The sequence below is a fragment of the Xyrauchen texanus genome, chromosome 10 (assembly GCF_025860055.1).
Source record: "Xyrauchen texanus isolate HMW12.3.18 chromosome 10, RBS_HiC_50CHRs, whole genome shotgun sequence".
Taxonomy (NCBI): Eukaryota; Metazoa; Chordata; class Actinopteri; order Cypriniformes; family Catostomidae; genus Xyrauchen; species Xyrauchen texanus.
Genome location: NC_068285.1, coordinates 3,567,547 through 3,592,237, shown reverse-complemented (window position 1 = coordinate 3,592,237; position 24,691 = coordinate 3,567,547). Strand labels below are relative to the sequence as shown.

Below are 24,691 nucleotides of genomic sequence, written 5' to 3'. Positions count from 1 at the left end.
AAGCAACCCCCACTTTTGTCAAAAGGTGGCGCTACTGAGCCCCTGCACCATGCCCGCTTCTGAAACTTTGCACATGTATACTGGCTAATAAATGTGATGTGTCTGTCGAGTTTCATGCAATTTCAAGTATGCTAAGAGTCTCAAAAGCATCAAAAAGAATATTCAAGTTTGAAGCGTTGCCGCGGCAACAGTATCGAAGATATCAATAATCCTTTCACATGTCTACATCTGCCGTGTGTTTACATTATACACCTAAAGTTTTAAGTAAATCGGGTAAAAATAAGAGGGTGATTTCAAAGCATTTTGAAAGTGACACACTTCATTCTGCCAGTTGGTGGCGCTATAACTTTGACTCACAATAGTCACATCCATGCGATCGGCCTCTTACAGCGAACACACTGCTGAAGTTTCATCAAGATCAATTAATGTATGCAGAAGTTATAACACACTTCCTGTTTCTCTTTTCGCGCCATCATTTCGTTTCCTCGCCATGGCCAAACCGTTCGAGATATCAAAAATCCGCTGACCAATTTTCATCCTCAATGTCTTGACTTCCTGCTGACCGAGTTTCGTGGCGATTGGTGGAATTCTCTAGGAGGAGTATTTCACATTCCATTGCATGTGTTTTCCAAAAAACCCTAAATAGACGATTTCCAGTTGGCCTGAGGTAAAAAGTAAAAGTATGAAGGATATATGAAGCGATGAGATCTATAGGTGTACCGAGTTTCATATTATTACATGCAAGCGTGTTTGATTTATGGACCAAGTTTTCGGACCCTGTTCCAGGGGGCGCCGTCGAGCCCCCCTGCCACACCCAGGTACCAGCTTCAGCCCGGCCCTAATGGCCGCGGGTTCTGACCCGTGTGCAAAGTTTCAAGAGTTTTTGAGCACATTAAGAGCCCAAAAAGTGCCCCAATAGTCGTAAGAATAATAATAATAATAATAATAATAATTCTAACGAAAACAATAGGGCCTTGCCTTTTCAAGGCTTGGGCCCTAATAATAATAATAATCCTAACGAAAACAATAGGGCCTTGCCTTTTCAAGGCTTGGGCCCTAATAATCCTAACGAAAACAATAGGGCCTTGCCTTTTCAAGGCTTGGGCCCTAATTAATCCTAACGAAAACAATAGGGCCTTGCCTTTTCAAGGCTTGGGCCCTAATAATAATAATAATAATCCTAACGAAAACAATAGGGCCTTGCCTTTTCAAGGCTTGGGCCCTAATAATAGTTATGTACTAAAAACTCTGGCCACACTGGGCTGAAACTGTGCACCTGCTCTTTCACCATGTCAAATAGTCTGTTATCTGATCTGTTTAAGTAGTGTTTTCTGTTTATATTGTTGGCAAAGGAAAAGGCAGAAATTTCAAAACATCTCTAATATTTAATGTTATAGATGCAAGAAATGAATTAAGCACAAGTATAATTACAGTAAATGAATATGGGGAAGCAAAGGAAAACCCCAGCTTCTTTAAGATTAACTTTAAGAATAGTTCCCTGAAACAAATGAAACATTAAATAGCAACAACCTTGCTCCAGCCGAAGACTGCAAAAGGCATTCTGCAGGCACAGGTTGAAGCGTTAACGTCTCCGTTTCCTTCATTTGTTGGACAAATCTGTGGAATTTTGCTGCTACTTAAATGATCCCTCAAACAGGAATGAAACCATAGACTCCATCAGACCAATTGCAACAGTCTCTCCATCCACATCATTGTCTATAATATAAAAGAGATAATGAAATGTACAATTGAATTACCCATCAATTAGAACCATGCACTAAACCAGTGTTTTTGAGACTGAAACACTGCACCACTGCCTGTGAGGTAAAGTACACACACAAAAATAGTAACCTGTGGGGAACACTTTACAGAGCTAACAAATAAATTCTGCAATAAAATAAAGATTAAAATAATAAAACATGAAACATACATGAACACAGAAGTAACAAACAGCTGAATTTAATAATTGCAGTGGCATAATTCTAAACAGAAGTCCAAATGGCCATCAGTGATTTAACAGGACACAGCTTTGGCATCACTGTTTCATAAAAAAACTTACTATAATTTAAAAAATAAGTATTTGCATTTATTTTAGATGATGAAGAGGACTTTTAAAATCGAAAAGTCATTTTTATACCAATTTTTCAATTTTATATCAACATATTTCTGCCTGCCTTTTGGAGATCTCTGCCTGAATGAAGGAACACCACCTTCATCTCAACCTGGCCAAGACCAAACTCGTTGATGGAACTTGTGATCCTAGCAAACCCATCTGTTACTGTTCATCTGTGCTCCACTGCTATGAGACCTATCAGGACAGCTGAAACTGAGAGTAGTAATTGATGAACGGCTACTTTTTAGTACTCGCATCTCATCAACTGCCTGGTTTGTGCTTTTATTACATCAGAAAAATCAGACTTTTCCTGTCTGAAAATGCTGCACAGTCCCTGTTCCAAGCTCTGGTTATTTCAAGATTGGACTTCAGTGCTCTGTTGGCCAGCCTTCCAGCTAGTGCTATCAAGCCACTGCAGATGGTCCTGAATGCGGTGGCACGTCTGTTTTTCAACCCACCAATGAGGGCTCACATCATACCCCTCTTGGTCTTACTCCACTGGCTATGCATTAAATTCAAAGCTTTGAATTTGGCCCTCAGGACAAATAGTGTAACAGCACCCTCTTACACCTGTGTTACATTCCTGTATTGTGTGTGTGTGTTCCTTTGTGTTTCTCTTCCCGCTTTGCAGGTACCCGTGATTGGCCAAGTGACCTGTCAATCATCGTTAGTGCTGACGTCATCCCTTCTCGCTGTCGGCAATGGGAACAGGCCACTGGGGGAATAAGAGGGCACGTCGATGTTTCCATGGAGGCTCAGTTCGCTGAGACTCAGACCACGCAGCTTTCTGTTTGCGATTTTGTATACCCTGTTAAGACTGTGGTTCCCGTTCGATCTGTGTGATGCTGAATTAATGTATGAGTGAATTCTTCCTGTGTTCGATTATCTGGTTTTTATGTAACTTGTTATACAGCAGACCGCTGAATGTTACTAGTGCGGAGAGAGAGATAGACAGGTAAGCATGTCACGTGACATACACTGAAACACGCAGGGGTTTTCGTTTTGTTTACATACACTAGGTTAGGGGCGAGTGCCATTCCCTGTATTTCTGTTTTCTGATAGTTAGTGGAGATTAGGTAGGGCGTCTTGGACACTGAAGATTATTTGTTTTCTTCTTTATTTTCTTAGTGAGGATTAGAGGTTATTTAACAGCTAGACTTTGTTTGGTTTTGTTACTTTCTTTTCTTTGGTGCCGTTCACGTCTATCTTTTTCTCTTGGTGATGATCAACTAATCTTACAGAAATTCTGTATCCTATATATATCTATCTATATCTATTAATCTATGTTTGTCATAGATTGGTTCACTTCACTTTTGCCATTGACCTTGTTATACTGAATAAAGGTGTTGGCTTTTTGCACGTTGAGTTGGATTCTTGGGTCTTTTGTACAAACCATGGCTTATATATATACCTCTTTATTGTCGCATCTAAATGTTGGACTCCCGAACCCCTAGACAAGTTCGGGGGTCGTAACAACCTGGTGGTCCTATCACAATTAGGCACTTCACATTCATTCGCTTTCTCTGTCCCCTGGTGGTGGAATGAGCTTTCAACCACCTGCCGTTCTGCTGAAACCATTTCAACATTCAAGAAAAAGCTGAAAGCATATATTTTCTGTGAGCACTTAACCTGTCCTAAATAAGGGCACTTACTATTTAAGAAATATTAAAAAAAATCCTTATCTGTCTCTTTCTTCTGTGCTAGTTTCTGTACTATTATAGCAACACTTAGAACTTGGCAGTGTGATCCTGCAGGTACAGTTTACTTTTATATGACAAAGTGTTTATGTTCCTCATTTGTAAGTCACTTTGGATAAAATTAATGACAATGTAAATGTAGTTTATCTGACTTTTTATGTGTGTGTTTGTGGATTTTCTTACTGTTGATGTGTGTGTTTTTAGATTATTTGACTGTTGAATTAACATTAATTTATATAGCTCTTTCCTGACACTATAATCAAAGTGCTTTACACATTGAACAGGGGACTCTCCTCAACCACCACTAGTGTGCAGCATCCACATGGATAATACGATGGCAGATATAGTGCACCAGTATGCTCACCCCACACCAGCTATTGGTGGAGAGGAGAGAGTTATAGAGCCAATTAGTGGCTGGGGATTATTGGCAGGCCATGATTGAGAAGGGCCAATAGGGGGAATTTAGCCAGGACACTAGGGTTATACCCCTACTCTTTACAAGAAGTGCTCTAGGATGTTTTTAATAACTACGGAGAGTGAGAATCTGTTTTTAACATCTCATCCAAAGGAAAGTGTCTTTTTACAGTATAATGTCCCCTTCACTATACTGGGGCATTAAGACACACACAGACCACAGGTTGAGCACCCCTGCTGACCTCCCTAATATCTAGTCCAGTCACAAACTTAGTTTTCCCCAGGAGGTCTCCTATCCAGGTACTGACCAGGCTCAACCCTGTTTAGCTTCAGTGGCATCCAGTCTTGAGCTACAGGTTAATATGGCTGCTGGTAAATGCTGATGTTTGTTTGTAGGTTATCTGACTGTTGATGTGCGTTTGTAGATTATTTGACTGGTTATATGCATGTTTTTAGATTATCTTACTGTTATGTATGTGTGTTTGTAGATTATCTGGCTGTATGGTGACAGAGGAAGGCTGTTGTTCTGTGGCATCAGCTCTGAGATCAAATCTCTCACGCCTGAAAGAGCTGGATCTGAGCTACAATCACCCAGGAGAATCAGGAGTCAGGCTGCTCTCTGAAAGACTCAACGATCCAAACTGCACACTGGACAAACTTAAGTATGTTGAGCTGTAAAACCCTGTTTATACCCATATTAACCCCTTAATCCCAGGCCCTAATTGGTCTTGAATTTATTGAATGGTCAGTGAATTCACTGAAATAGCACCTGTATTTATTCATTTTAACTCTTTCCCCGCCAGCGTTTTTAAAAAAAAGTTGCCAGCCACTGCCAGGGTTTTTGACGATTTTCACTAAACTTTAATGGCCCGCAGAATATTTTCTTCCATGAATATATGAAGATGCTATATATCACAATAAAGATCTGAGCCTCTGCTTTTAGGCAAAAAAAACGATTTTATTTTATCTTCATTTGTTCTTTTTTTATTGCCACTTGAACAGAGGTAGGTTTTTGTCAAAAACAACATTTCAGACAAAAAGCTGAGAAAAAGGCATGTTTATGTCAGATATTTTGAGCTTCTCATACTCCACTTCTTCATGTTTGAGACGATCGCAGTCTGTTTCTTTGATCAAAGAGTTGCGTACTCTTTCAAAACATGCGTGCGGGTCTTCCTTACCGTATAACACCTAAAACACGGATACCCGGAAAATTCCGTGTTTGGCGGGGAAGCGTTTTTTCATAAAACACGGAAAATTCCGTGTTTGGCGGGGAAAGAGTTAAAAAATTTTAATCCTTAACAAATACACACAGAAGACATATATTTTTAATGTTTCATTAGAATGAAGACATTTTTGTAATCATTACATTTTATATAGAATATTAATTTTACTCATTTTCGGAAAACAATTCAAAAGAACAATCTTTAAGCATCTGTCAATTAACTCTTTCACATTTACTGGTGCATATTTGTGATGGTTTATGACTGGCCCCCTTAGAGTAGGGTCACACATTTGTGTTTCTGCAACAGTCAGTGCTGTCAGATTCAAATCGGTTTTCATGCCAACATTAAACTGCACTGCCCAAGTGCCTGTAATTCATATTCACACAAACTGATACTCATACAGTCTTTTCAAGCACATGGTATGATTATTTTATGACATAGACATCCAAATGGTCACAAAATGACTACTATAAAAGTTTACATTTACATTTGGCAGACGCTTTTATCCAAAGCGACTTACAGAGCCCTTATTACAGGGACCATTCCCCCCTGAGCAACCTGGAGTTAAGTGCCTTGCTCAAGGACACAATGGTGGTGTCTGTGGGGATTGAACCAGCGACCTTCTGATTACCAGATTACCAGTTATGTGCTTTAGACCACTAGACCACCACCACTCCAGTTTACAACTCGTATACAAACAGTCAACACAAAATTGGGATCACTGATCCTCGCAGCCATGTCCGTTTACATTAGGTGATCATTCTGTTGTCAATCACAAGTAACTCAAACAGCAAAATTGTCACAAAACATCACGATAACAGACAACAGTTCACCTATATGCAGTCAACACATCAGGGAAATGCAATTATTCCAGTCCAGCCATATTTCTTTACATTAGGTGACAATGTGTTTGTCTCACAAAGAACAAAGATCCCCCATTTAGCCTTAACAGACTGTGGGGGCAAGTGCTGTTAGCGAGCACCTATGAAGGCCGGAACGGTACACGAGGGGGTGGGTGGCCAGCACCACGCCCGACCGCCTTTGTCTCCCCAGTGGCGATGTTTACACACCACACCAGGTACTCATTTTAGGCTGAGTCGACCTAGGGGAGGCCCGGGACCGGTGTTGACCATGAGCGGAATCGAACTCAGGTTGCCAGGTTCGTAGCGCAGCGCGCTAACCGCTACACTACCGCTCCCATTTGATGTGTGTTTACATCTTAACAACATCTATTTTTTAGGGATGTCCCGATCCGATACCTAGATCGGTATCGGCTTCGATACTGACGTTTTTAGACGGATCGGGTATCGGTCTGACGAGCCCGACCCAAATCCGATACTCTGTGTTAGTCATGTTCGTTACTGTCAAGCTTAAAAAATGACATAAAAGAACTGTTAAAACACCATTAAAGCGGTTCATATGACTCGTGCATTTTATTCAAAGCCACTTGAAGACACGCGATAGCTCTGTGAATTGCAATAGGCTGTGTTTAATAAGTAAACATATATAAATGCACGCGCAGCTTCAGCCCGTTAGTGAATTGTGCTTCGGTTTACACACACACGCGCGGCTATTTATAGCCTTCACACGTGCACAATATTTGAGCGCTACAAACGAACATCTCAGATGTAGATGCTCAGCAGTTCAGTTCACTTATAATATGGACTTAGAACGGCACTTGGAGGTGCATTTAACCAGAATTTAAATAAGAAGCGAATTAAACTGTGAATAAAAAGCAGGGTTTCCCGCAGCACTTTGAAACTAAGGCGGCCGCCTAAGCAACACACGCCTGCCGCCTTATATATTTAAAAATATATAAATATATATATATGAGCGATATTCGCCGTGTTACTCTGTCCTGTTTTCTCCCTTTCCATCTTTAAATATGTGATAAGCCTTCGTGTTCGCTTTAGTCTTGTTATCAGCGCGTTCTTCCGCAGTGGCGCCGAGCGTGTGTGTGTGTGTGTGTGTGTGTGTGTGTGTGTGTGTGTGTGTGTGTGTGTGTTCATCTGAGCCTCATTGGTCTGTCACTGCTCGTCAATGTCAGAATATTTGAGATGACCAATCAAATCAAAGTAGGCGGGCTTTATATTCACAGCGCAAATTTTAGCAGAGCGACTCGACGCTAATCTAAACTTCATTCACTTTCCATGTATAGATCCAGACAGACTTGCGGAACAGACTGCAGGGGAACAGTCTGACAGCCTGCATGAAAATATGCATAAATGGTCCACTCGTAAAAGAGTGCAATTACCGAAGAGCCCTTGAATTGTTTTTTTCTAAACCAAGGAGGATAGCCTGTAGCGATGCTAGGTGTCAGCTCTGCCATAAGCAGTGATTGTAATAAGCTTTGCACATTTTGACGGACTATTAGATGTAATGTTATTACCTTGACAAACTAATACATCATTAAAAAGATATGACTCAAGTTTCAGTATTTGTCTTAATTTGTGTCAGGAGTTATGCAATTCCAAAATAATCTGATTATGCAAAAAAACAACACTGGTATCGGATCGGGATTGGTATCGGCCAATACTGAGATTTCCGTTATCGGAATCGGATCGGAAGTGGAAAAAGTGGTATCGGGACATCCCTACTATTTTTCATTGTTTGCTCATCTGCAATATGTCTATAATATGACAAATATTGTCTCGAATGTCAGTAACACATTCAGCAGATGTCTTTGAGACATTTATGATCTAGAATGTTGTAAATCTGATATTTAAGATGTTTAGTAGATGTTGCTTTCCAGATGAAAAGATCTAAAACAGACATCAGAGATGTACGTATATTAAACCTGTAAACACACACAGCCACAAACATTGTTACTCCTATCATTATGTGAACTCTCCATAGACACAATGATTTTTATTATATATATTCTATCCCCTAAACCTAACCCTCACAGAAACATTTGGGATATTTACATTTAAAAAAAATAATATATTATATATGTTTGCATTACAAGGACACTAGAGATGTCCTCATAAACCACATTTATAGCATAATACCTTCATAACTACTAGTGTATAACCTAATAAAACCACCAAACACAAACACACATACACACACAGTGCACAGATAAACGGTATTGATGATTTATGACCATTTATTTATATAGCAATGTGTCATGTAATGAGTAAGTAACCCTATGGGGGGAGCTGTGGTGCTTAACTATTGGGAAAGATGCGCTAGGCGTTGAACTGGGGAGTTACGTGTTACCTTGTGTTGAGAAAGCTGGTATTAATAAAGTTCAGACATTGAATCATCATAGACCATTCTTTTGAACATCACACTATGTAAAAAAAACGAACTGAAACAAATACAGTACAGTAGACAAAACAGATTTTGCATTCTTTTGATATTTTGCGTGTGGACATAACTCACTCTTGGGGGCATTCAAGAGAATTCAAGAGAACTCATGAAAAGGGAAAAACAAAATTATTCATAGTTTTTGATTTAGAAAAAACACTTGAGTGTCTGATATTGCTGCATGAAGGTGTTTTTTGAAGCATTTTGCACATATTTAAACATTATTTCCATTATATTTGCAGTGTATTCTGCACGCTTTCATTGGTCTGCATGTCAACAAAATATGAGACTCAGTTTCTAGATTAGTGTCATGTAAGACACAAAAGTTTGAACTTTTTTTTTTTTTGGGGGGTATAATCCCTGAACATGGGATTATACCCCCCTCTCTAAGGTACAAAGAGACTGAATGTGATTCACCGGCATCATGCTGACAGATGAGGTAGCATAATTAAAATGACACAGTAATGATTGTTTTACAAACTTTGAGACTGTATATTATATTTGAGTCTCCAGTGCTGGAACAGGGCTAAAACAAAGTGTGGATATCGGTCTGACTATTTGAGACTGTAGTTTGAATAATCACTTTTCTTTGCATGATACATTGACTGCATTTATATGATATCCGCTGTTGGAGTTAGCTAGCTAGCCAGCTTTATCAATAGCTGTTAGCTAAATTTGGTGGATGATGACAGTAGCTGTTTATAAAATAGACTGTACATTATAAATATGTTGACACAATTCAGTATTGATGTGATTCATTTTGATATATCGCTGCACTATTGTTTTTTAATAATAGATGATATATATTTTCTGTATAACCAAGTTACGCTAATGAATGTGTCTTTTTGCATTATCTTGATTATTGCCTAGCATTCATTTCATGTGTTATTGTAGTTTAGCTAAAATGACTCAGATCAATCCTTATGGCACAATATGTCACATGCTTTGCAGTTATGTAAGATTACTTGTCCAATAAGAAAAACACCAATTCAGGGTCAGTTTTGATCCCCAAAACCAAACGAAGGTCCATCCAGGAATCAAATGCCCTGCCGATATTCACTCTAGTTTTCACTAGATCATGTTCCCGCTTAGCCAGACGGGATTCAGTAGATCAATGTTTTTTTGGCTTACTCTGAGTTTGTGTTGGAGTCGGTGTTGTGCTGGGACGTTTGCTGGATTCATCTCTAAGATAATGTTATCTAGTGTTGCAGTTTGTTGTCAATGTTGAATAGTGGAAGAGAAGCACTGAGGCTCTCGGGAGCGCATATAAACGGCACATATTTGTGATTTCCCCGGCAAAAGCGACCCGCTCCCTTTACATGAAAATCAGTCTACAGGCTTTAATAGGCAACCTGGGAAGTCTGTGAAGGGCTCATTTTATAAGATTTGTCACAAGCCGTTCACACATTGGCAAAAAAAGGTGCTGCTTGCTTGAAATAACCAAACTATTGTTGAAATGGTTTTGCAGTATTTGGTTGGGTAAGACTTTCCCTTTTTATTGGATGGGGAACACAGTGGACAGTGACAGTGATTCAGGGAAAAGGTCTTTGTCTCTGTAAAGTGTTTCCACTGAGGAAGGGACGGAAACAGCAACAGGTTTCAGGTAAGGTTGCTTTTTAATTTTCGAACAATAATTTTTCACACACAGGTACAACACAGTAGCTTCTTGGCCTTCGTGTCGGGCTCTGCCCTTGGGCTCGGTTGCTGCTGCTTTTTATGCCGCTCTCCTCAAGGTACTGCAATTAGAGACAGGTGTTAGAAATAATTTAGCTGAGGTGTAAGCGCCTTTACCGCTTTTCTCTCCAGGACGAGCGCTTGACCACGCCCCCGCTGCCACATACCCCCACCGCCCGACTCAGGCCGGGGCGTCATCCGGCCTGCCTACCACTCCCCCCCATTTCTGGAGAGGAAGTCAGCGGCAGCCATCTGCACCCCCGGTCTGTGGACCACCTTGAAGTTAAAAGGCTGGAGGGCCAGATACCAACGGGTGATCCGGGCGTTAGTATCTTTCATGCGGTGGAGCCACTGCAGTGGGGCATGATCCGAGCAGAGGGTGAAGGCCCGCCCCAGCAGGTAGTATCGAAGGGTGAGGACCGCCCACTTGATGGCCAGACACTCCTTCTCTACTGTGCTGTACTTAGTCTCCCTTAAGGAGAGCTTACGGCTAATGTACAGCACCGGTCGCTCCTCCACCACCTGCGCCCCCCAGTACGGCCCCCAGCCCTCTGTCTGAAGCGTCCGTCTGCAAAACAAAAGGGAGAGAGAAGTCAGGTGCATGCAAAAGCGGCCCCCCACAAAGTGCAGCTTTAATCTGTGTAAACGCCTGTTGGCACTGCTCCGACCATTGGACCGGATCTGGAGCCCCCTTTTTAGTGAGGTCAGTCAGCGGGCTGGTGACATCCGAATAATTAGGCACAAATCTTCTGTAATAGCCAGCCAGCCCCAGGAACTGCCTCACCCCCTGTAAGCGCCATTTATTAGTAGCAAGTTTGTTTATGTTATAACATTTGTTACTCTTTCATTCTTGTGTTTATTTTGGTATATTGGTGCAACTTCTGTATTGAAACTCTTATTTTGAAGTTGTACTGGAACTCTTATTTTGAAGTTTAAAGGAAGCTGTAAGGAAAATAAATAATAAACGAGTGTGGACGGCGGAGCAACACGGTTGTTTTACCGTCGTTGGTTCTCTCCAAGCCAACTCAACGCGTAAAACTGTCTTATGTCGTTCATACACTGTGGTTATAATAAGAGAAGTAAGTTTAGTTGAAGTTTATAATTACGAACAATTAAGATAGCCACTACATAAGTAAAACAACCAGGCTCAACAACAAGAAGACGACGGCGATGACAACGCGTCGCGAGAGCCACCACCGACTTCCCGAGAACAGAGAAGACCTGGAAAAAAGTAAAGCTGCAGATAAGTGCCCAAAGAGCTGCAGGAAAGAAGTCAAAATTAAACATGAGGACAAGAGTCGTGAAAAAGTAAAGAATGCTGTTATGCCGCAGAAATGTGCCAAAATGAGGGTGCTGCTCAACTTCTTGTGAGAATAATACGATTAGAATGTTTTGGTCTTCAGAAGATGACATTCATTACGAAAGCCTGGTGAGCTTTATGTCATAGACCATCATTTGTGAACATTTGTCGAACTTGAAGTTGTGTTTACGGCCATAATGGCGGACGATTCACACGATGCAAAGTCAAGAGCTCAGAGCTGCTGCAGCGGGAGTAGCCACAAGAGGGCGCCAAAGTACACCGAAAAAGGTCTGGAAGAAAGAGTGAGCAGGCTTATAGGTGCAAGACGATCCAAGTTGTCACAGTTAACATCAAAAAGGAACAAGATTGAAAGACTAATGAAAGATAATGAAAATCCAGATATTGTTGATGAACATTTAAATGAATCCTCAAAACTGCTAGAAGAGTTTGCTCATTCAAATGATGATGTACTGTTGCTGTTACCTGATGATGAACACGATGCTGATCAGATGTATTGGTTCAAGCCAAAAATGGAACAGTTCAGCGTTTTCATGACTGATGTTAAAATGTGGATAGCTACATCAAGGCAACAACATCAGGAGGATGTGAGTCCGGATGACAGCGTGTCTGTGGCTGCCACACCAGCGGAAAGAAAGTCTGCAGTCAAAAGCACAACGAGCTCTGCTAGTTGCCGCTCTTCAAGATCATCCAAAGTCTCATCTATATCATCGGTGCGACAGAAAGAACAAGCAGAACGTGCTGCCTTACTTGCACGTGCAGCATCACTAAAACAGAGGCAGGCGTTAGACATCGAAGAATGCAAATTAAAGGCAAAGAAGGAACAACTTGAGCTTGAGATAGCTATTGCTGCTTCTACAGCAAAAATACAAGTGTTGGAAAACAGTGAGTATGACAACTGCAAAGGTGATGTAGGTATTCATCCTGAGACTGTCTTACCAGGAATGCCACAGCTATATAACCAACAGCCTATGGTAAATGATGAGCACATTGGTCAATTAAAGGCAGATGATCTTCAAGTGAAGCATGAAACTGACACACAATCTTATGTTAACAGAAGTCCAGTAAATCTGTGTGAGGTAATGTTGAAACAAAATGATATCACTGAGATGTTAGTCAAACAGCAAAGACTGTCACATTTGCCCCAGAGAGATGTGCCTCTTTTCAGTGGGGATGCACTTGAGTTCAAAGCTTTCATAAGAGCTTTTGATCATACCATTCATGACAAAGCTGATAGTGACAGTGACAGGTTATATTACCTAGAGCAGTTTACCAGAGGGGAACCCAGGGACTTAGTCAGAAGTTGCCAGCATATGAGTCAGTATCAAGCTTATAGTGAGGCGAGGAAGTTGCTAACTTATCACTATGGCAATGAACTAAAAATCGCAACTGCCTATATGAATAGAGCATTCAGCTGGCCACCAATAAAACCAGATGACGGCAAGGCCCTTCAGAGTTACTCTTTGTTCCTCACTGGATGTAACAACGCCATGCAAGACATTACCCAACTTACAGAAATGGACAGTCCCACTAACCTCAGAAACATTGTCTCCAAGTTACCATACAAAATGAGAGAAATGTGGAGAGTTTCTGCATTTGACATTCAAGAGAAACGTGGTACAAGAGCAAAGTTTTCAGATTTAGTCATGTTCATAAACAGACAAGCTAAAATAGTTGTGGATCCTGTTTTCGGTGACATAAAGGATGTTGAAGATAAGGGAAAATATTATGTAAATGTGAAAGCGACAAAATCATCAAGGCCAAAGGGGAGTGCGTTTGCTACAAGTGTTGCACCTACAGAAATTGAAAGGCCACCAGACAATGGTAGAAACTCATTTCGTTGCAATATCAGTGCCTTCCAGAAGCCTTGTGTATATTGTGAAAAACAACACACACTAGCAGAATGTCACAAAATCAGAAATCAGCCATACAAAGAAAGGTTAGAGTTTCTTAAAGGAAAGGGTTTGTGTTTTGCATGCTTGACACAAGGACATCTGAGCAAAGACTGTAAGAAAAGAGCTACATGTGAATATTGTTCTAAGAAACATCCAAGTATGCTCCACTTCTCAAAAGAAAAGGATGATGTAGCTTCAGAAAGCAGGCAGAACGACACTGCTGAAAACAAGAGACTGGTGCAATAGCACACACTTCAGGTGGAGTTTGTGGAGCTACTGGGGCCGGAAAAGACAGTTGTGTGCTTTCGATTGTACCTGTGTGTGTCAAATCAAAGAAGAGCAATAATATCATTCAGACTTATGCATTCATGGATAGTGGAAGTCAAGCCACTTTCTGCACAGAGAGCTTGATGAGACAGCTCAACATGGAAGGCAAGAAAACTCAAATCCTGCTTCGCACGATGGGACAGGAAAAGTTGGAGTCAAGCTACCATATTAAAGGACTAGAGGTGTGTGGTTTGAAAGAGAACATTTACATTGACATACCTGAGATCTACACCCACAAAGATATTCCTGTGTCCAAAGAGAACATTCCAGTGCCTGAAGATTTGGAAAACTGGCCACATTTGCAAGGAATCCAGCTTCCACACATAGATGCAGACATTGGACTTTTAATAGGATGTGATGTACACAAGGCTATGGAACCATGGGAAGTAATTCACAGTGAGGATAATGGTCCATATGCAGTTCGAACAATCCTGGGTTGGGTCATCAATGGTCCTCTCAGGAGAGACAGTTGCAACACTGCATCTGAAAGTTTTTCCAGTGTTTCAGTGAATCGCATTTCTATTGCTAATGTGGAGAACCTGTTGGTACAGCAGTTTAATTATGATTTCCCTGAAAAGGCCAGTGAGGAAAAACAGGAAATGTCAAGAGAAGACTAATGTCTTCATTTATGGACTGTTTATGGACTGTTTATGGACTGTGTTAGTGAAACAGCAAAGAGGGTTGATGGTCACCATACCATAGGACTTCCCCTGAAAAACAGATACGTCAAGATGCCTAACAACCGCAGTGTAGTTGTGCAGAGAGCAGAAAACCTGAAAAGTAAACTTGTCAAAAACAAAGAGTTTCACAGTGAATATCAAAGCTTCATGTCTGACCTGTTGAACAAAGGCTATGCGGTCCCGGTACCAGATGAAGAGACCCAGTCTGACAATGGGAGGGTCTGGTATATACCTCATCACGGGGTTTACCATCCCCAAAAAGGAAAGCTCCGTGTAGTTTTTGACTGTGCAGCATCATATCAAGGCAAGTCACTAAATGGAGAGCTTCTTCAGGGTCCAGACTTAACTAACTCACTAATCGGGGTTTTAACACGATTCAGGCAAAATCATGTAGCTTTAATGTCAGACATAGAAGCTATGTACCATCAAGTACGTGTACCATCTGAGGATAGTGACCTGTTGCGCTTCCTCTGGTGGCCGGAAGGAAACTTGACGAAACCTCTGCAAGAATACAAAATGGTGGTTCACTTGTTTGGGGCCGCATCCTCCCCCAGCTGTGCATACTTCGCGCTGAGGAAGACGGCTGAAGATGCTAAGGAAAACATGGCTCCTGCTGCAGTTGCAGCAGTGTTGAACAATTTTTATGTAGACGATTGTCTGTTGTCAGTGTCAGATGAAATCCAAGCATGTGCTATGGTCAGGGACTTGACAGCACTGTGTGAGAGCGGAGGATTTCACTTAACGAAGTGGATGAGTAACAGCAGAGTTGTTCTTGCTTCTATTCCTGAAACAGAAAGGGCTAAAGAGGTCAAAGACTTGGATCTTAGTCATGATGCATTACCTGAGGAGCGAGTACTAGGAGTGACCTGGTGTAGTGAGTCAGACGTATTTAAGATCAGGATAAATGCAAAACCAACACCACAGACAAGACGAGGTATCCTCTCATTTGTAAGTGCGATATATGATCCTTTAGGGTTTCTGTCACCTGTCATTCTTCCAGCAAAGATGATCTTGCAGAAGCTGTGTAGCATGAAAATCACCTGGGATGAAGACATCCCTGCAGAACTGGCTCAAAGGATATTGTTGTGGCTTTCTGACCTAACAAAGCTTCATGGTTTTACTGTGAGTAGATGTCTGAAACCCACTGGCTTTGGAGCTGTGACATCTGCTCAGTTGCATCATTTCACAGACGCTGAGTGAGAAAGGTTATGGAGTTGTTTCCTACCTTCGTATGACAAATAAAGACGGAGAAGTTCACTGTTCGCTCATCATCGGCAAGTCCAGAGTGGCACCATTGAAACAAACAACAATTCCGAGGCTGGAGCTAACAGCGGCTGCTGTTGCTGTAAAAATGGATCGACTCATGAGAAAGGAGCTGCACATGCAGCTTGAAGAATCTGTGTTTTGGTGTGATAGCACTACAGTGTTGAAGTACATCGCCAGTGAAAATCTGAGATTTAAAACATTTGTTGCAAACAGAGTGTCACTCATTAGAGACAACACAGAGCCAAGTCAGTGGATGTATGTTAATTCAGAGTTGAATCCGCTGACCATAGCGCCACGAGGAATGATTACAGAAACATTCAAAATGTGTCAAAACTGGATTGGTGGGCCAGAGTTTTTGACAAAGGACAGGAAACACTGGCCAGTTTCACCAGACATGAAAGACATACAGAAAAAGGATGCTGAAGTGAAAGAAGTAGTATGTGTAACTGCCACCAACATGCATGAGAATCCATTTAACAAGCTCATTTGTTATTATTCAGAGTGGCATTGTTTGAAAAGGGCAGTTTCATGGATGATGAAGGTTAAAAAACTGCTTCAAAATCTGAGCTCACACCGCAAGCTTATCACGTCACAATTAAGTCATCATTTAAGTCATGAGAAGAAAACTGAAATCGTTGCACACAGAATGCAACAGTTCAAGTTAACTGTCAAGGGGTCTTTGCTCACCACTGAAGATTTTGTTATGGCAGAAGTTGAGATTATCAGGTTTTGTCAAAATCAATGCTTTAGCGATGAACTTAAAGCTCTTCAGAGAGGTGACAAACTCAAAGGAAGCAGTCACATTGTCAAGCTTGATCCTGTTGTACAAGACGGGATTTTACGTGTTGGTGGAAGATTGCATCAGTCTGCACTGCCAACAGATGTTAAACATCCTGTGATACTTCCTAAAGATCATCATGTCTCCACGTTGATCCTCAGACATATCCACAAAGAAACAGGACGTTGTGGGAGAAATTACATGCTATCCCGGCTGAGAGAGAGATTCTGGATCCCTCAAGCAAACTCTGCTGTTAGGAAAATATTGTCGAAGTGTGTACCATGTAAAAAAATTTCAGCAAAACCTGGAGAACAGAGGATGGCAAATTTGCCACAAGATCGCCTAATGCCTGACAAGCCACCCTTCACTAATGTGGGCATAGACTATTTTGGGCCCTTCGAAGTGAAACGTGGGCGAAGTACAGTAAAAAGGTATGGTGTATTGTTCACCTGTCTCACTGTTAGAGCAATTCACATCGAAGTTGCCAACACACTTGAAACTGACTCGTGCATAAACGCATTCAGGAGATTTGTTGCTAGGAGAGGTCAAGTGTCTGTTGTGAGATCAGACAATGGAACGAGTCTGGTGGGAGCAGAGAAAGAAATGCGTGAAGCAATTCACAGATGGAACCACTCAAAAATCTCAGAAATGTTCATACAAAAGGGCATTACCTGGATGTTCAACCCGCCAACAGGCTCACATTTTGGTGGCATCTGGGAGAGACTAATACGTTCTGTGAGAAAAATCCTCACCCACATTCTGAAACAGCAGCCTCGACGACGAGGCGTCTTCATACATTGATGTGTGAAGTCGAGGCAATTGTTAATGACAGGCCTATAACACGAGTGTCAAGTGACCCAAATGATTTGGAGGCACTCTCACCTAACCATTTGCTTCTCCTAAACGCCAGCCTGTGCTGCCACCAGGACTGTTTGACAGAGAGGACTTGTATGGCAAGAGGAGGTGGAAACAGGTGCAGTACCTGTCTGACATCTTTTGGAAGCGATGGACTAAAGAGTACTTGCCACTGTTGCAAGAGAGGCAGAAGTGGACAGTAACAAGGAGAAATCTGAAACCAGGAGATGTTGTTCTTATAGTTGATGACAGTGCACCAAGAAGTTCCTGGTTGATGGGAAAGGTTGAACGGACACTTTCTGATTCAAAGGGATTTGTGAGACGTGTATTTGTCAAAACTAAATCTAGTATTTTGGAAAGGCCAATACATAAATTATGTGTGTTGCTTGAGATGGAGGAGTAAACTAAGTGAAGGCATTTTTTGTTTTGTTTAGGTTATAAGTGCTTTAACTATACTTTTGTATAAGGCAAGATGTTGATACATGCTAAAAGTGCATTTTGAGTTCAATTGAATGCAGATTGAAATATACTGTTAAGGTTAAGTACAAGTTTTTGTTTGTGCAAGTGATGAATCCTTAATTCTGAGAGAAATGACGCTTTAATATTAAAGATGTAATTGTTATGTTGCAGAATTAACAATTAGGGGCCGGAATGTAAGCGCCATTTATTAGTAGCAAGTTTGTTTATGTTATAACATTTGTTACTCTTTCATTCTTGTGTTTATTTTGGTATATTGGTGCAACTTCTGTATTGAAACTCTTATTTTGAAGTTGTACTGGAACTCTTATTTTGAAGTTTAAAGGAAGCTGTAAGGAAAATACATAATAAACGAGTGTGGACGGCGGAGCAACACTGTTGTTTTACCGTCGTTGGTTCTCTCCAAGCCAACTCAACGCGTAAAACTGTCTTATGTCGTTCATACACTGTGGTTATAATAAGAGAAGTAAGTTTAGTTGAAGTTTATAATTACGAACAATTAAGATTGTTCTACACCCCCTTTTGGTCTTGGGTCTAGGGCAAGTCGCAATCGCCGCGGTCTTGTCAATTTGGGGACGCACCTGGCCATGACCCAAGTGGAACCCCAGATACCGTACCTCCACATGCCCAACCGCGCACTTATCCCAATTTCTAGCGTCTTCGTGTATGAATTTACGGATGGGTGAGGCGGGAACTAACCGCTGCCTCCACACTATGTTTTTCTCCCCGGAATTTGATCGCCAAAGTCACCATGGGATACTTGTGAACATCCCCATGCACACACCTCACTCTCACCTGTTTAGCTGAGCCCAAAGCCCAGGGTTGAACCAAGCGTTGGTGGATGGTGGTCTGGTTACAGCCGGTATCCAACAATGCTTGGTATGTACCCCCCTGGATCCTTACTGGAATACGGTACGCTCCAGCCCGATCGGGGGCAGCCTGCGGGACATCGGAGACCCGCACCACCGTCCCTATTTCCATCAGCGGACACTAATCCCGGAAGTGGTCCGGGTCTCCGCACCTCCAGCAGACCAGCCCAGGCGCCATGGCCGCACCCGTGCTGGCGGACGCCCCCACCTGAGGAGGAGAGCGGCTGAAGGACGGGGAAGGGGTAGGCGGGTTCTCCCACGGCCGGGAAGTTGGTCTCATGAATCCTCCACGCCTGCGGGGGGCAGGAACGGACCCTGGGGAGAGAGCAGAGCGAGGGGGAAGAGGGGAGGGGAGAAAAACAGGGGAAGACACAGGGGAAGGGGAGAGAGGGCTCATCCGCCCCTGGAATCGCCGCCACGTGGTCCTCCGCGAGTCGTACGGCTTCCTCCAGCGACGCCGGGCGGTGGCAATGGACCCACTCCGCCGTACTCCGGGGCAAGCCCTGGACAAACTGCTCCAGTACCACCTGATCAACAAGCTCCTCGACATCGCGGTCCCCCGCAAGCAGCCACCTCCGACAGGCATCACGGAGCCGCTGGGCGAACGCATACGGCCGGTCGGACTTATCCAGTTTCAAGGCCCGGAAGAGCTGGCGAATTTCTTCCGGGCTCCGACCAACCCGTTGCAGGATGGCTCTCCTCAAGTCGGTATAAGCCAGGAGGCTTGTTGCCGGAAGTTGTTGTGCCGCGAGCTGTGCTTCCCCGGACAAGAGAGGGACGAGGCGGGCTGCCCACTGGTCGTGCGGCCAACCCCAAATTTCCGCCGTGCGCTCAAAGAGGTCCAGGAACACCTCCGGATCATCCGCCGGCCCCATCTTCTGTAGTGCGGGTGGGGGCAGTGTGGCGCGGGTGTCCGGGGTCGCGGCTGCGTCTGGGGCGGCCTCCTGGCTGAGGAGGCTCCAGATGGCAAGCCGGTCCTCTGCTTGAGCCCGCATTATCTCAAAGAACCGACGATCCTGGTCCTGTCGGAGCTCAAGCAGAGACTGTTGGTGGCTCTGATGGAGTGTAGCGAGGGACTGGAGGACTTCCGCCAGCTGGGAGGACTCTATTGGGCGGCTCTGTTCCATAGCTTAGTTGTTCCACAACTGTTCCTAAAAAATTCCCGGGTTTCGGCACCAGTGTAAAGTTTTTCCACTGAGGAAGGGACGGAAACAGCAACAGGTTTCAGGTAAGGTTGCTTTTTAATTTTCGAACAATAATTTTTCACACACAGGTAAAACACAGTAGCTTCTTGGCCTTCGTGTCGGGCTCTGCCCTTGGGCTCGGTTGCTGCTGCTTTTTATGCCGCTCTCCTCAAGCTACTGCAATTAGAGACAGGTGTTAGAAATAATTTAGCTCAGGTGTGAGCGCCTTTACCGCTTTTCTCTCCCGGACGGGCGCTTGACCACGCCCCCGCTGCCACAGTCTCTTTCTTCAGTTTTCTTTCCTTGACAGTAAAAATCAATTCTATATCAAAACTGCTATTCAAATAAAAGTGAAATGTTCAAATCTTACGGATCATAACAGAAGCAGCATCACTGGTAAATGATGCAAGAGTGTCTGCAGGTCTGCATTTCTCTGCTGTAATGATGTTGAGGATGGATTCTGTAATCGTGGCAGCATCTCCAGTAGGGATGTAACGGTTTAACAGTTTCACGATATACCCCAGTTTAATAATAGATGATTTTCACACCATAGACATTCTTATTCACAGTATTGCATGAATATAAAATCTGTTTCAATATAAAATCTGAACTTTTATAAAATCCAAATCAGTTTAATGATGACATCATCAGATACATTTGATAAATTGTTCATTTAAAGGCACGGCATGGGCTCATCTCACCACAAAGACATGTCGGACCCTGAACATTTATTTATACCATCAAAAGCTTTTTCTTGGTCCAAATATAAAAATCCTACATTAAGATTATTGTCTCTGGCAAAAGAAATCAGATCATGTATTCAAAACAAATGATCAAATATTGTGCGTTTAGGAATACAATATGACTGTCAGCGTGAATTAATTTAGATATGTATAGTTTGAATCTGTTGGTTAATGCTTTGGACAGTATCTTATAGTACATTTATTTCACTGCTGAAATCTGCAGTGTGAGAGTATTTTGGACATTTTGGGTTTGGCACCATTAATTTTCTCAGTTATTCTGTTTGGAAAGTTTGTTGCATCGTCCCATGAAATCTGTGGAGGATAATATATTTAGATGCAAACGGATTGTGTTTATATGAAATGTTACGATGAGCTTATTTTCATTTTATATGAGTTATTATTTGCTTAAGTGCAGCACAACAGCAAGACTACAATATGTTTAATACTAATAATATGTTTTATTTGTAAAGTACTAAATAAGGTTTATAAAGTGCATTAGCATACAGGAAATGAACAGTGATACTGTAGCACATTTGCTTGTGTTGTGCTCTGTCACTGTATTAAGCTCATTTAAAAAGTGTTACAAATAAACACAATAGCACACAAATATGTTTAAAATGATGTACACTCACATTAGATGATGACTCCAGTCAGATACTGACCTCAATAAAAGCTGTTTAATTTGACATAGAGCGGGTCACCCCTCATGGATGCTGCCATGTTGACCGCACATAACAAACTGTCTTGCAGTTGATCAGTTACTACCACTAATAATATCAATAATGATCACAGATAAACGGTGTGACATCAAGCACCAAGAGCGAGCACACAACGGTCTCATCAGCCGCCAGAGAGATTACGAGTCGCAGCAGTCCATCTTACAGACATTTTTGTGTGGCGCAGCAGCAGTTAACAGGGGTGGTGCAGGATTTTTCACAGGAGGGGTCGGGCAGTGATCAGTCTGTGGTGTCAGTATAAAGTCCAAAACCACTGGTACTATTGGGACGAATAAGAGCCAGATAAAAACTTACTGCTGCACTTTTAAAAGCGGCGCTAACACTGATCTGGAGCTGTTTCATAACCCAGGATTAAAAGTGTTGCTAATCACCTTTCAGAGTTACAAGTGTGAAACGTTACTTTACTGGAGGTTAAAAGCGGGGTAAAAAGACCCAGGGTTAAGTGCAGTGTGAAAGCACTTGAGTTTATTGTTGGTGGGATGTTGTGTGTGTGTATTGCAGGGGTGTCAAACTCAGTTCCTGGACCCCTCACACCCCTCATGTGTTGTAAGACTGTCAGTGGATTGAAATATTGAATCACGATTAATCACATATTTGTTTTGTTGTTAGTGTTAACACATTCAGTTCCAGGAAAACTAAATAACAGTCCTGTGTGTCATTTATTAGAGTCTTTTCTGAAATATTTTTTTTTTAATCATGCCAGTAAAGCTAATAAATATAAATTAATAAAGATAAATCAATAAAGAGAGAGAGAGAGAGAGAGAGACATTCTCTGTGTTATTTCAGATAAAATCACTTTGAAGTAAGTTTCAGGTGAGCTGAATGTGATGTCATCATTTGTGTGTGTTTGTGTTTTTATAGTGTGGATCATGGAGGAGAGTTCAGGATTACAGCAGGACCACGCAAATGTAGGTCTACACACACACACACACACACACACACACACACACACACACACACACACACACACACACACACATAGGCGGAAATCGCGGGGGGGTCAGGACCCCCCCTATCTGAGGGTTTCCCCCCCTAAAATATCATTAAAATATGTGTATTGTAAATAATATAATGAAATAAAATAAAATAATTGTTTAAGAAATAAAATAATACAAATGCAAACGGGGCAACAACAAAAAAAAAACCTTGGTGTCCCCTTCAAAAATTGCTCTTGAGAATTGTTATGTTTATTCCCCCCCCCCCAACATTTTGATGAAATTTTCGCCCCTGCACACACACACAAACATGCGCACACACACACACACTCGCTGTTTTCCTCCCGGTTTCTGTCTTGCTTTCACTTTCACTTTCGCAGGTTTAATGTTCTGGTTGGTTTTCTGTCAATCATCCGGAGTAATCTGACGTGAATTTAAGGTGAAAGGATTTATTTATTTTAGGGGTTGCATGTGTAAACTGGAGGAGCTGAACACTGAAGCTGCAGTCCCGACGGGGTTAGGATATTAGGTGTGAAGGTAGATCGGGGGGTGTAGGTAGTTTATTTGTAAATAGTGTTGATGGTCCAAAGGGAGATGGTGACGGTAATGCAACAATGGGTTTGTGAAACACCGAGAGCTCCTCATTCAGATATTTCGTATGTTTAGACGCTCGCTTTGATAACTTGTTCTCTTGTTAGTTTTGACTGATTTTGTCTTTGTTTGTAATCTGTGAATTTATAATTCATCTTGTTTTTTGTTTGTTTGTTTTGATTGATCAAACTGTTTATCTGTCAGTGTGTTGCTGTTACACGACATTATCTCACTGTCCGTTGTGTTCATTCCTTCACAGAAAGACACTCACACACACACACACACTCTCACTCACACACTCTCACTCACACACACACACACACACACACACACACTCTCACTCACACACACACTCTCTCACTCACACACACACTCTCACTCTCACTCACACACACACACATACACACACACACACTGGTTTAGTGATTGTTGTGTTTTAAGTGTTTTTTCTCTTCTTGTGTTCAGGGGTCTGTGATCTCACACTGGATTCAAACACAGTGCACACTAATCTCATTCTGTCTGAGGGGAACAGGAAGGTGACACGTGTGAGAGAGTGTCAGTCATATCCTGATCATCCAGAGAGATTTGATGTGTGTCCTCAGGTTCTGTGTAGAGAGAGTCTGACTGGACGCTGTTACTGGGAGACTCAATGGAGTGGAGATGCTGCTGTTATATCAGTGTCATATAAAGAAATCAGCAGGAAAGGAGGGAGTCGTGACTGTTGGTTTGGATTCAATATAAACTCCTGGAGTCTGTACTGCTCTAATAACAGATTCACTGTCTGGCACAATAATATCAACACTGTCATACGTCCCCCTTCACACGACTGTAAGAGAGTAGGAGTGTATGTGGACTGTCCGGCCGGCACTCTGTCCTTCTACAGCGTCTCTGACACACACACACTCACACACTTACACACACTCATCACCACATTCACTCGACCCCTCTATGCTGGATTTGGAGTTTATTCTGATTCCTCAGTGTGTGTGTGTGTGTGTGAAATTGATCATCAGAGACACACACACACAACTGGATGAGTGAAATATACTCACTGTATCTCACATCAACACAACTCCAAACTCTTTCTAGAAATCATTTCATCAATGAAACTGATTGAATTCAATACAATGACAGTACTTTGTGTCTCACTGTGATGTGATTGAACTTATTTACTATCAGATTCAATAATAAAAATAATGATTTTAAATGAATAAATGAGTCTATATATGAACTCTTTATTAAACACACGGCACATTCAGATACTCATTGTTTTATTTATACTAAATAAACATTTACAAATACAGAATTCTTGTGATTTTTCACACTTCACACTTTTGCATTCATAAATGGATTTATAAGAACTAATTACAGGATCATTTAAAGTTGGTGTAAATTTGACAGATTTGAAGAGTTCACTCATTGATAAAAGTCAAATGCTGTCATCATACACACACCCTCATGTTGTTCTGAACCTTACACATTTTTATTCTGTGAAACACAAAAGGAAATATACGGCAGAACATTAGAGACTGACATTCTCAGTCACCATTTACTTTCATTGCATCTTTCATTTCAATTGAAGTGATTGACTGAAATTCAATAT

General features: G+C 41.9%; 1 protein-coding gene across 1 annotated transcript in view; it reads left to right on the top strand.

Moving 5' to 3' along the window:
• The window catches only part of LOC127650298 (neoverrucotoxin subunit beta-like), an 86,918-nt gene extending 62,531 nt beyond the window's left edge, over positions 1 to 24,387 (top strand). Inside the window, exons 3-5 of the mRNA XM_052135626.1 lie at positions 4,713 to 4,886; positions 22,424 to 22,470; positions 23,554 to 24,387. Coding sequence (XP_051991586.1) covers positions 4,726 to 4,886; positions 22,424 to 22,470; positions 23,554 to 24,125 — 780 coding nt within the window. The 5' untranslated portion in view covers positions 4,713 to 4,725 and the 3' untranslated portion in view covers positions 24,126 to 24,387. The remainder of the gene's footprint in view (positions 1 to 4,712; positions 4,887 to 22,423; positions 22,471 to 23,553) is intronic.
• Positions 24,388 to 24,691: the final 304 nt, after the last annotated feature.